General features: G+C 65.6%; 1 protein-coding gene across 1 annotated transcript in view; it reads right to left on the minus strand.

The window, feature by feature from the left end:
• NOTCH1 (notch receptor 1) overlaps positions 1–12075 on the minus strand; it is a 35258-nt gene that overhangs the window by 17640 nt on the left and 5543 nt on the right. The window contains exons 3-6 of the mRNA XM_045289354.1: positions 3213–3475; positions 2713–3051; positions 874–996; positions 6–65 (exon numbers count right to left, since the gene is read on the minus strand). Of these exons, the coding sequence (XP_045145289.1) occupies positions 6–65; positions 874–996; positions 2713–3051; positions 3213–3475 (785 nt within the window). The remainder of the gene's footprint in view (positions 1–5; positions 66–873; positions 997–2712; positions 3052–3212; positions 3476–12075) is intronic.

Consider the following 12075-nt stretch of genomic DNA (forward strand, 5'->3'; position numbering starts at 1 on the left):
GCCACCGTTCTGGCAGGCGTTGGGCATCAGCTGGCACTCGTCCACGTCCTCTGTGCAGTACTGGCCTGCAGGGCGGGCGGTCAGCCGGATGCCGCCAATTCTCCCCACCCAGGCCTCACTAGGGACCCCCCATGGACCCTCCCCCGACGGGCGCCGGGTCCTCTCGGACGGCAGGCAGGACCACGCTGGGGTCCATGGAACAAGTTCCCGGGGCAGGGCCCAAGCAAACAGGGTCAGCCCACAGCAGTCCTCACACACTGGCCAGCACTACACTGGGCTGGCCCAAGGGTCCTCACCCCTCCTCTGCCACCCTCAGCACTCTAGCCCTGTTGTGCCATGGTCCACCATCCTGACCACACCAGGTCTGAGAAGGGCTGGCAGCGGCCTCCCTCCAGCACACCCCTGTGCCCCTGGGGAGGGGAGACCACTGCGGGCGGGCGGTCACTGCTGACAAGGGGCTGGGTCCAGCCGCAGGCGGCAGTGAGTAAGGGTCCTTCCTCCCTCTTCTGTCCACTCGTAGGGGTGTGTGCCTTGTCTGAATACTAGCGGGCGTGGACCCCACGCATGTACTAGAGGGGATGAACCCCGTGTGTGGACCAGTGGGGCTGTGTGTACCCTGTCTGTACACTAGTGGGGGTGGACCCCATCTGTTCCAAGTGGGGGATGAACCCCATGTGTGCACCAGTGGGGGTGTACACCTTGTCTGAATACTAGCAGGGGGTGGACCCCACATGTGCACTAGCGGGGGATGAACCCATATGTGCACCGGTGGGTGTGTGTGTACCCCATCTGTTCCTAGTGGGGCTGGGTCCCTTCTACGCACTAGTGAGAGGCATGGACCCCCATGTTCCTAGTGGTGTTGGCCCCACTCACCCGTCCACTCGGGTGGGCAACGGCAGTTGTAGGTGTTGACGCCGTCCACACAGGTACCCCCGTTCCTGCAGCTGTGTCCCGGGCAATCATCTATGTTCTCCTCACAGTTCTGCCCGGTGAAGCCTGCGGGGACAGACGGGCCGGTCAGTCCCTCTCCTGGCTCCAGTCTGACCCCACTCCAGGCAGAGAGCTGGCCCTGGTGTCTGTGAGTAGAGCCCGCTCCACAGGCACGGGGACAGTGTTCCGGAAGGCTCTAGTGCTCCAACTCTCTCAGCGAACAGCCCCCGCCCGGAGTTCCAGGAACCGGGCATTGCCAAGGCTGGGCTTTGGTCTGGGTTTTCTACGACACCCCAGAAGGCGGCCCCTGCAGTGAGGGCGGTGGGCCCAGGTGCCCCCTCCCCGCAGACTGAGTCCCCAGGTAGGCCCACCTCTGCCTCACGGATCCCTGTTAGCTATTAATCCACCCAGCTCCCTGCAGAGCAATTATCAACCCAGAGAGGTGCGCCTGGCGAGAGCGGAACCCGAGGCCGGTTACTCATTAACACCTCCAGGGCACCCTTGAACCCCTCTCCCAGGACCCTCCGCCCACCAGCTGCACCCCAAACCCAGCCTGGGCCTCCTGGCTTGTGGATGATTGACTTCTCTCTGAGGGTGGGGCCGCCTGGGGCGCGGGGCTATGGACACACATCCCAGGGGGGACTCCCCACCACCGGGCCCTGGGCCCCAGTTCCTCTGCCTCAGTCCCCGCCCTGTGAAATGTGACCAGAGAGCCTGCCCACACTGGGGGGGGACCCCGCTGGCACACTGGGGGGGGGTGGACCCTGCCGGCACACTGGGGGGGGTGTGGACCCCACCTGCACACTAGTGGGGGTGTGGACCCTGCACTGGTGATCTGTCTGTAAGCTAGCTGGAACAGCTAGGCTGGCAGAGTGCAGGGTTCCCCTGGACCCCTCAGAGGGTCTCCTGGAACGCTGACCTGGGACAATAGGGGAGGAGCAGGCAAGGTCCCTTGGACAGGAGTGGGGGTGTGGACCCCGTCTCCATTCTCTCCTCCCCGCTGGCAGCCTAGGGCCTGGACACCCTCAGAGGCCTGGCTCTTGGTGGCCTCTTCTTCCTCTCACCAAGCTCCACACCCCACCCCAAGGCTGGAAGCCAAGCAGGGTTTGAATCCAGGGCCTGGGCAGGCCAGGCGGGCAGGTGGACACCCCCCCACATGGACAGGCACGCGCACACATGCACGCGTGCGCAGCAGCCCGGGCTGTGGCCACGCGGGGCCCAGTCACCAAATGACTGGTAGGAACTGCTCGCTTGGCTCCTGCGAGTGGAGGCTGGGGCTTAAGGAGGCCTACCACTTCCCCTTCTCAGGGCTTGGCGGGGGGGGCGGTCTCTGGGTCACCCCAGGGTCATGAGGGGCCTGGGCACCCCTCCCACCCTGGCACCTCTCCAACACCCACCTGCCCAGCCATCCTTGCTCCCTTCCATGGGGATGAAGCTGAGCAGAGGGTGAGGGGGTCCCAGCCCCGCCTTGTCCCCACCGTCGTCAGCGTCACAGCCTTTATTTTTAGATTGGCAGCGATATTGACTCAAACCAAAACCACAGTGCACCTGGGGGAGGGGCTGTGCCCGCCTGTCCGCTAGGCCCTCAGCCCCCACCAGGGACACAGCCTGCGCCCATGGGCGTCTGGGGAAGTGACAGTTCCCTGGGGCCTGGAGATGCCGCGGGGCAGGCCTCGGTCACATACATGGGCGCTGGGCCGTCCTAGGGCATCTCTTCTCACTGTGGGGTACAGGGTGCCTCTCCCCAGGCCCTGCCCTGCGGGGCCACCCTGTCCAGCGTACCTGGCAGGCAGGCGCACTCGTGGGTGGTGTCTCCCGTGGGGCGGCAGGTGCCCCCGTTCTGGCAGGGTGAGGGGCTGCAGGGCAGGTAGGGCAGCTCGCAGTGGGGGCCGGTGTGGGTAGCGCGGCAGGTGCACTGGTAGGAGCCCACCTCGTTGCGGCAGGTGCCCCCGTTGCGGCAGGGCCCCGGGCTCTGGCTGCACTCGTCCACGTCCTGCCGGCAGGTGGGGCCGTGGAAGCCAGGTGGGCAGCGGCAGATGTACGAGGCCTCGAAGGGCAGGCACTGGCCACCGTTGGCACAGGGGTTGGAGGCACAGGGGTCAGCCTGCTGGCACGTCTTCCCTGCGCAGTGGGAACCAGGGAGCGGTCAGGGCCATCTAGAGCAGGTGAAGGCCCGAGTTCCTTCCAAAGCCAAGCTCTTGAAGCTGCCGGCTCCCCAGGGAGAGCCAGGCCCCTTCTTACCAACCGGGGGTGGGGTGGGGGGGTGGCGTCCAGACCCTCACCTGACCAGCCCGGGGGGCAGTGGCATTTGTATTCATCCAGCCTCAGCAGGTCGCAGGTGCCACCGTTCCGGCAGGGGTGGGTGAGGCAGGCGTTGTCCAAGGGTGTCAGGCAGAGCGGGCCGGAGAAGCCCAGCCGGCAGCTGCAGGTGTAGTCCACGGTGCCCCCACGCTCCAGCACGTGGCAGGTCCCGGCGTTCTTGCAAGGTGCACTGAGGCAGGGGCTGGGCACCTGGCATCGTGGGCCCACGAAGGCACCGCTGCAGCTGTGGGGAGAGGCCAAGCTGTGAGCTCCCCGCCTGCCTCCTGCCCACCACACCTGGGTCTCCACTGACCAGCCCCCGTCCACCTCACGAGCAGCAGGCACCGCCTTGTGCGGGGCTCAGGTCCGGAGGCAAGGAGGACGGTGTCTTTATGTATCATGTGGCAGGCCCAACTCTGGGGCCCATGGAGGGAGGGAAGTCGCCCCTCTCTCATCACGTTAAGGAGACCCCCAGGGGAGAGGCTGGCCCCACAGCGGGCACTCACATTCACAGGGAGGGCGAGGAGGCCGAGGTCCGCTCACAGGACCACCTGTGCCAAAGGGCCACCCGGCACCATGCCTGGGTTGGGCTCCTGACCGCTGGGGGCCTGGAACCCCATCGGTAAACCACTCATGTGTGGCCGCTGCATCCCAGCAGCTGGGGGACCATCCCCAAGGGTGGGCTTGACCCCAGGCCCGAGCCTACCCCCAAAGTGTCTCCCCCCCCCACACTCCGGGTGAGCAAGAGGCTTTGCCGCAATGGAGTCCCGGCGTTTCTGGAAAGCAGGTGAGTTTCCGAGCCTTGAACAGCCATGTGCCTTCCTCCCTCGGTGTCTGCACGGTCTGACCCCCAACCCCATCCTCTGCCTGCCCGTGGACTTCTCCTCGGGCAACGGGCACACAGGTTCCAGAGCGGGGCTGTCCAGGAGCTGGATGCCCGTTTCCACGGCTGGAATGACCCAGTAGCACAGGGAGCTGCCCCAGTCTGCTGAGCCCCCAACCCCACCCTCTGCCACCTGTTGGCCCAGCCTCCAGGGCCGAGGCCATAAAATGAAGGCCCAGGTCACCTGGAGGCCTCTGGGAAAGCTCATAAAAACCCTGGGACCCGCCAGACCCAGCACTTCCCAGAGCAAAGGCTCTGAGGCAGAACATCCCCCCACCCACAGCCTCCCAGGAGGGCGGCCCACAGTTGCCTCTCCACCACCCAGCTCAGGCCCTGGCCAGGGGTGGCCTCCATGCGGGCAGCACGGAGTGGAAGGTCTCAGGAAAGCTGAGACACCCCCCGCCCTGTGAGAAGACCCCCAAGCTGGGTGGAGGCCTCTGAGGGGCTTTGGGCACCTGTCTCCCTGATGGCTTTTATCTGTGGTGGTGGTGAGGGATGGACAGAGGGGAGGACGCAAAATGGCCACTCGGTCCACCATCTGGTGGCAGAAGCCAGAAGCCTCTGACCAACTGGTTCAAAGAAAGACCGCCCTGCCCCCGCTCCCTCTCCGCCCTGCGGGGCCCCCCACCCCCACCCACCCCCGCCCCCGTCCCAGCGCTGGGAGTCCATGCAGGCCTCCCCCTCATGGCTCCCGTCCAGGTCCACGCTGGGCCCTCAGAGCCGTGGGCGCCTGCCAGTGCACACTCAGGGAGCGGCCACCGTTCCCCCAGCACCCCTGCCCCTGCCTGAGTCCAGTTACAGGTGGGCGGGGCACCCGTCAATGCCTCCATTGTCAGCGGGGACTGGGCCTCGGGTCTGGCGGGGTGATGGTGGTGGGAGGGGGGTTATGTACCGCTCAGCTGCTGACAAAGCCAGGAGGGGGGGTTGGCAGGGGGTGTCACCTCATCAAAGGGCCTTGCCCCCCACTACCACCCCCTGCCCCCAGCAAACGCTGGGTGGATGCCTGAGTGGGACACGATAGCGCAGGTCTCCGCTCCCAAGCAGCCCCAGGATGGGACGATGGGTGGGGGCCACTCTCCCTCCAGCCTCAGGCCATGCCCTGCTGGGTGTGTCTGGTTCCCGCACTGTCCCGCGCAGCCTGTGCCTGCGAGGACACGCCCCGTACGTAGCCCAGGCCCAGCAGTGGACAAAGGGCGCCGGGAGCAGGTGCATCTGCGGACAGGGAGGTGGCGGCAGCAGCAGCTGCTCCAGGCGGGTGCAGCCGGCCGCCAACCCAAAGGCGGGGCGAGGAGGCTCCCCACGGGGGAATGCAGAGGCTGTGAAGGGCCCTTTGTCCCCGGCCGCCAGCCCTGGGACACCACCGTGAAGGCTCACTGCCCGCAGGCCGTTCCCGCCAGGGCCTGTGGCTGCTCACAGGCACTGCTGCTGGGGCGGGCCTCCGCGGGGGTGGACGGCCCAGCAGGTGTGTAGAGGGGGCAGCTGAGCCAGCGGGCGGGCCTAGGGGCAGCTGGGGACTCAGATACAAGGCACTCCGCACCGCAAGGTCCTTCTCCCACTGCCCCAGCCTGAGCCCACCTGCCTGCCTCTCCCACACCTGTGGAGACACCCGTCACCCCCGTTCACAGTGCCCAGACTTCCCTGGGGCTGGCGCCCAAGTTCAACAAGGCTTGTGGCCACCACCACCCCCTCCCAACCCCCCCACCCCATGGGCTGCATCCCAGCCTGATGGCCCCAACTGAGAAGGCACCCAGTTCAACCCCTGCCTCTACCCAACAGGTGCCCGGTGCCCAGCCTGGCCCAGCCATGGCCAGCCTGTGGACTGTGCAAGCACCCGCCAAGCAGACGAGGTTGTCCCTGCCCACACAGTCCTTGCCAGGGGCCCCTCACTCCCCCCTGCCTCTGTCCCCTGCCCCAAGTCCGGGCCTGCCCCCACAAAAGAAGGCTCATCCCAGCAGGTGAGCACGGTGTGTGTGGGGGGGTGTTGGGGGCAGGGGACTCCCAGTTAGGGGCTAGGTTTTTCTGGCAGACGCCCCTGCCAGGGTGCCAAGTGGCCCCGCTGTCTGGTACCCACAGGGCCAGCCTCCTGTTTGTTCTGGATTCAGTCCTGCCTCTGTGAGACCCCACCACCACCTGGCCCCTCTTCCCGCCGCGCTCCGTGGCCGCTGTGACCTTTCACCCGGGACAAATTCTAAATTGTACTGTTTTCCTTTTTCCGCTACGTGGCCATCTGCCACCCTCCAGGGGGCAGGCAACAGTGCCCTCAGCCCCAGAGGGAGGGAGGGGGAGGCAGGGGGGACTGAGGAGGGGCAGAGGATTCAAGGCGTCTGCAGGCTGAGCTAGGGGGTGGGAGTCAGGGCCGGGGGCTGAGCACTGCCCCCCTTGTGGGGTCAGAGACCAGAGGAGCCAGGGACAGACTCAGGAGGCACTCCCTGGTCCCCACTAAGGGGTGTCGAGGACTTTGGGGTGGGGGTAGAGCCCTCGGTGGTCCGTGCTGAAGGGGTCAGCCTCTCTGTGCTCAGAGAGGGTCCCAGTGCCACTGTGGGAGCTTCCAGAGCCACCACAGAGCCCAGGGGACTAGCCCGGTGGGTACAGCCCTGGCAGGGGGCGGGAGGGGGGTGTCACACTGTGACAACACACAAGGCTCCCCCGGCTGGCAGAGATGGGGTGAGCCTGAGAGGGGTGCTCCTGGGGTCCTGGAGGGGTGGGAGGCACACAGGTTGGAGGCACTGCCCCTCCCAGCCAAGTCCCTGCGTGGAGAGCCCACTGGAGTGGCAGGTGAGACCCCCGTCACCCTCCCCATACCACAGGGGACCACCCAGGACAAGGGGGGCTCTCTCCACGCTCCAAGCAATGAACAGTGCAGACAGACTCCGGGCGGGTCCTCCGGGGTGGCTGGGGGGGCAAGGCCCGGATACCTCCCCACCGCCCCTAGCAGGTCCCCACCTGATGGGGACACCTGCTCAGAAGCCCTGCCCCTCCAGTGGCCTGCTCCCTGTGACGTAGCCCAGGCTCCTGCTCTGAGGGGCAGGCACCATCCAGCTCAACAGGCCACTGGCTCTGAGGGATCAGATAGGGGTGGCTGGGGGACATGGGGTTTCGGCAACCTGCCTGGCCTGTGGCCCTCAAAGGCCCTACTCTGCAACCCCAAGAAGCACTCAAGATGGATGGTCTCAGACAAACGGGGTGTCTGTCATCACCCCCAAACATGGGAGAACCGAGGCCAGGGCGACATCAGGAGATGGAGTTACCCCTCGTCTGAGGCTTGCACACCCCAGGCCTGGGCCCAGGCCAATCAAAGCTGGGCACCGCCCCAGGCTCAGAAATGATGTGTACCCCAGTGATCCGCCAGGGTCCTTTCCTGGAGGGAACCGAACAGAGGAGCACTGAGAGCAGGCTGCCCACACCAGGGTCCCCCAGCCCACCCCACCCCACTCCTATTTGTCTCACGTCCCCCAAGAGCCCTGGGTTGGTGCTGGGGCCTCATGCAACCCCTACCTGGGATCCACTCCCAGCACCTGGGGGCCGAGAAAGCTGACCTTCCCCAGTCAGGCCTTCTCCCTGCTGCACCTCCTGCCCTCCTGGGACACCCAGAGGGTGCAGACACCCAGGGGAGCTTCAGGACACAGACCTGGGGTGGGCTGCCCTCAGGGTCCCCACCAGCCCAGCAGTAGGTTTCAGAACTGGCCCCTCATTGTTGTGGGGACAGGGGGTGTTGGCCTCCCCTTTTGTCTTGTGTGGTTAGGCAGGAGGAAGGGGGGGTGGCAGCTTCCCAGGGTTCTAGGCTGGGCTGGTGGGGAAGCCCTTTGTGGGAAGCTTGTCCCACCAGGGCAGGAAGCAGCCCCCCCACCCCATTGTCTCGCTCAGCTCAGGACTGGGAAGTGGCGTGTCCTGTCTGGACGCTTCCTGGAGACTGTGCTGTGGGCACCCTACGGGGCCAACCTCTCCACGCCTCGTAGGCACAGCCTGGTCAGCCCAGGCCATCAGGAGCTCATGCCACCCCTGAGCCCCTTGTGTGTGTGCGTGGGTGTGTGTGTGTGGGGGGGGTGACAAAGACCCACTCAAACCCTGCTCCATGACAGGTTGTCCCCAAGCCTGGGTAGGGCTGGGGGTGTCGGCCCCCTAAGTGGGTAAGCCTACCACCACAGTCACTGCCCTAGCAGAGCCAAGCCCAGAGCTGCCCCAAAGATGGAGGGCACGTGAGAGAAAGGGCCGGGCCACTGGCACAACAGCACCCAGGGGGGCGAGTTACATCAGCAAGCACAGGTGGGCTTCTCAAGCCACCAACGGACACCAGCAACCTTCCCCGGGCTCAGCCCAGCACCCACAAAGGACACCCAGGTGCAGGGGACCCAGGTGTCCCCACAGCTGTGCAGTACCCATCAGTTCATGAGTACCACCCAGCCCAGGGCACACTGTACGCACAGGGCTGGCACTAGGCCTGTTTCATAGAAGGGAACACGGAGGCCTGGGGTAGGCGATATCGGGATATCGTAGACAGCAGGGACCTGGGAGTGACCCTTCACCCCTGCTCTCCAGGGAGCCAGATGCCAGTGCTGGTGGGGACAGACAACTGGAGGCAGCTCCCTGGGAAAGAGGAGGAGGGGAGGGGGGGGGTCATCCACCCCCACAACCTTGCAGCTGCCCCACCCTCAGCCTGCATTTCCCGCCTGACTACCTGATCCCCAGAGGCTACCACTCGGACAATGCCCGCTCACATCCCACAGGCCGGCTGAAACCCAAGCCAGGGGTGGGGAGGGGCCTCAACACCACTGCCTCACCCATCAGAAGGGTCCCACGGCATGGGGAGGGGTGTTGGGGGGTCTTCAGTGCCCCAACAAGGGGCTCTCCCACCACCCTCAGCACAGGGGACGGGCACAGTGCACCTCAAAGACGCCCATGCTGGTGGCCCCCAGCAGACAGACAGAGGCTTCTCGCATTCCTACACTGCTCCCTGGAGACCAGCCTCCCCCCTCCCCCAGCCTGTCTGTGCGCAGTGTGGACCCCAACCAGGCCTCGCTGTCCCGCCTGCAAGCTGTCCGGTAGCCTGGGCAGCTGAGCAAGCCATTTCCCCTGCCACCAACTCCGCTCTGTCCGCAGAGGGGCTGCCTGACAGAGGATGCTGCTCCCAGCTCAGCCAGCCCAGTCCTGACACCTGAGCGGACCCTGCCCTGCCCCCCGTGAGGCATGACCTCTCCCAGACCTAGCAAACCTCGCTGAACCACACCTCCCCTGTACCCCACAGAACCTCATCTGAACCCTCAAATTCTGCCTGAATCTACTGGCCTCTCACAAACACAGAGCACCGTGTTGGAACCCCCAAACCTTCCCCGAACCTCACAACCTCATCAGAACCCTCGATCTGCCCCTGAACCCACACAAACTCTCCCGAGTTCTGCACGCTGTGACCGGGCTCTGGGTGGGACCCTTTGGGTGAGTGGGTACTCACTCAGTGAGGTCTAGGAGCTGGGGTGTAGGGCCCAGGGGGCACCACTACGCATGGATCAACAGAGGTGGGCGGTAACACGAACACCCACCTGCCTGCGCTGAGGCCCCGCCTGTGAGGGGCCTCACCGCAGGTCTGCACACCTGTGAGGCCCTCAGTCAGGGGCCACACGCCCTGGCCACTGGCTAACACGCAGGTCACAGGCTGAGTCCATAACAAATGTCCAGCGGTGGCAGCGAGCATGGCCACGGCCCAACAGCTGCCCAGCCACCTGCTGCACCTGCCCAGGTGTGACCAGAACAGGGCCTGTGCCTACGGAGCACCCAGATGCGACCAGGGCAGGGCCTGGCCAAGCACCAGGCGTGACAACCAATGGTAAGGGCTGGCTGAGGCCCCTGCTGGCTGGGTGCTGGATTCCTAGGGCCTCTGAGAGGCACACACAGCTTCGCCAGGCTCCCTAGGGACTCCCCACCCTACACGGAAGAGGCTGCCCGCTGGGCCAGCAGCGGAGGAAGTCAGGAGGCCTGGCTAACGGGCTGGCGGGGGGCTTCCCACAGGGTGACCCTTACTGCAGGGAGGCCCCTGGGGAAAACACAGGGCCGCCAGCATCTGGCTTCTCCCAGCCCTCGTTTCCAGTAACTGTGGCGTTTCCGCTCACCAACAACCAATGCGCAGAGGAAATGGTGGGAGGCAGCCCGCAGCCCCGCCGCCGGCCTCAGCCCGGGCAAACCTTCCCACCCACTCCACTCACACGTGTCTGCCTCCTCGCCACTCCCGAAGGGCCCCCCACTCTAGTCCTTGAGGGCCCCGGGAAGGCTGGGCAGGGTGGGGCCTGCACCCCCAGCCTCCTACAGGGTCCCTGGCTCAGCTGTCCCGTCATCTGCGTGCAGGCAGCAGGTGGTATCAAGGCCAGGCGGCTGCCCTAATCACAGGGACAAGAGGGTGGGGGTACCAGACAGGGGCACCTCTCCTCGAAGTACCCCATGTCGTCGGGGATGTCTGTGACAGAGAAAGTGACTGACAGGCTAACAACTCCTCTCTGACGTGACCACACATGCCAGTCTCTTATCAGGTCCGCCGGGCAAACACCTGCGGCTGGGTGACTCACGGACAGGCCGCCGCCTGGCTGCTTCTCACTGCCCAGGTCCCCAAGCCCTGAGCACAGGTGCCTGGGATGGACACCAGGATGAGGCTCTGGCAGTTGGCAAGCTGCCCCCAGCTCCCCGACGTCTCAGTAGGGGGGCCAGGAGTCCTCAGACATTTCCCATCCCCTCTGCACCAACAGGGGCCTGGGGACCACACGGCCAGCAGCCGCCACCCCAGCTTCGTCACTCCCTGGGAGAAAGTGACCAGCAAATTGCGCATGTCAACAGCAGGCTGGGAGCTGCTTACCCAGCGCCCAGAGCAACCATGCCTAGCCCCCGAGAGGCTACAGCAGACGCAGCCAGGTGCCCAGCTCCACGCTGGCCGCCGTCCTAGGGCTGGTCAGAGCTTCCACCCCGTCCCATCCAGGCCGAGAGGCCAGGGTTCTGGCCGGGTCAAAGGCCCACTTGGGCAGAGGTCAGACCATGGGGTGCCTCCCCCCATGTCGTGCCCCCTTCAAAGCAGCAGCTTCATCTCAGGAGATTCAGGGAGGGAGGGGTAAGAGCAGGATGTGCCCCCCCCAAGCATGGGGTGTTGGGGGGAAGCGCCCCTTCCAGAGGGCTGCCTGTCTGGGGGCATCGGGTGGGGGGCAGAGTGAGGGAGTCCCACAGCAGGAGGCACAGTGGACACGTCTGCTCCCAGGACCCCCACAAACCTGGGGAAGGCCGGCAAAGCACACACACCTCTGCCCAGCCCAACCGCCCGAGGACAAGCAGGTGTCCGTCCAGAGGCTACGGTCTCACGTCAGGGGTGGCCCCGCCACTATGTGCCCCATGGAGGAGGAGGTGCAGTCTGCTCACGGGACAAAGCAGGGGCCCCCACTGCACCCACCCACCCCCAGGCTGCTCAGTGTCCAGAAGCTAGGTGGGGCCAGGGACAGCGGCAGCACGAAGGGAGGACCCTCCTGGAGCCCCAGGGACAAAGAGCCTGGCTCAGGGCGGCCGCTAGGTTGCAGAGACAGGCACCTTGCTTGTCAGTGGCCTTCACCCACCACGGATGCCCACCACCCATGGGCCCTGCTGGCTGACCTGTAGCCAGTCCCTGACACCTCCAGGGAAGGGCTCGCTGAGGTGCCTGCAACCTGGGGCCAGGACGCTTGCTGGGCTAGGTGTGAGCAAGAAGGTCCCAGGATCCCAATCACGGGACCGCCCACCACTCTCCACCTAACTAATTTCCGCTAAAGCGTGAGGGACTGCCCGGGGGTGGCAGGGGCGGGGGTCGAGGGGACACTCCAAGACCAGCTTCAGGCCACCAAGTCGCTGCCTCAGAAACGGCCAGGGTGGTGACCTTTGTTTCTGTAAAGCACACCAGGGGTTCCCACGTTCACTGGACGGCAGAACCGATAGGAAACGGAATGGACTGCAGCCTTTCAGCA

This window comes from Echinops telfairi, unplaced genomic scaffold, assembly GCF_000313985.2.
Source record: "Echinops telfairi isolate 266 unplaced genomic scaffold, ASM31398v2 ScPeMD7_25;HRSCAF=90, whole genome shotgun sequence".
Taxonomy (NCBI): Eukaryota; Metazoa; Chordata; class Mammalia; order Afrosoricida; family Tenrecidae; genus Echinops; species Echinops telfairi.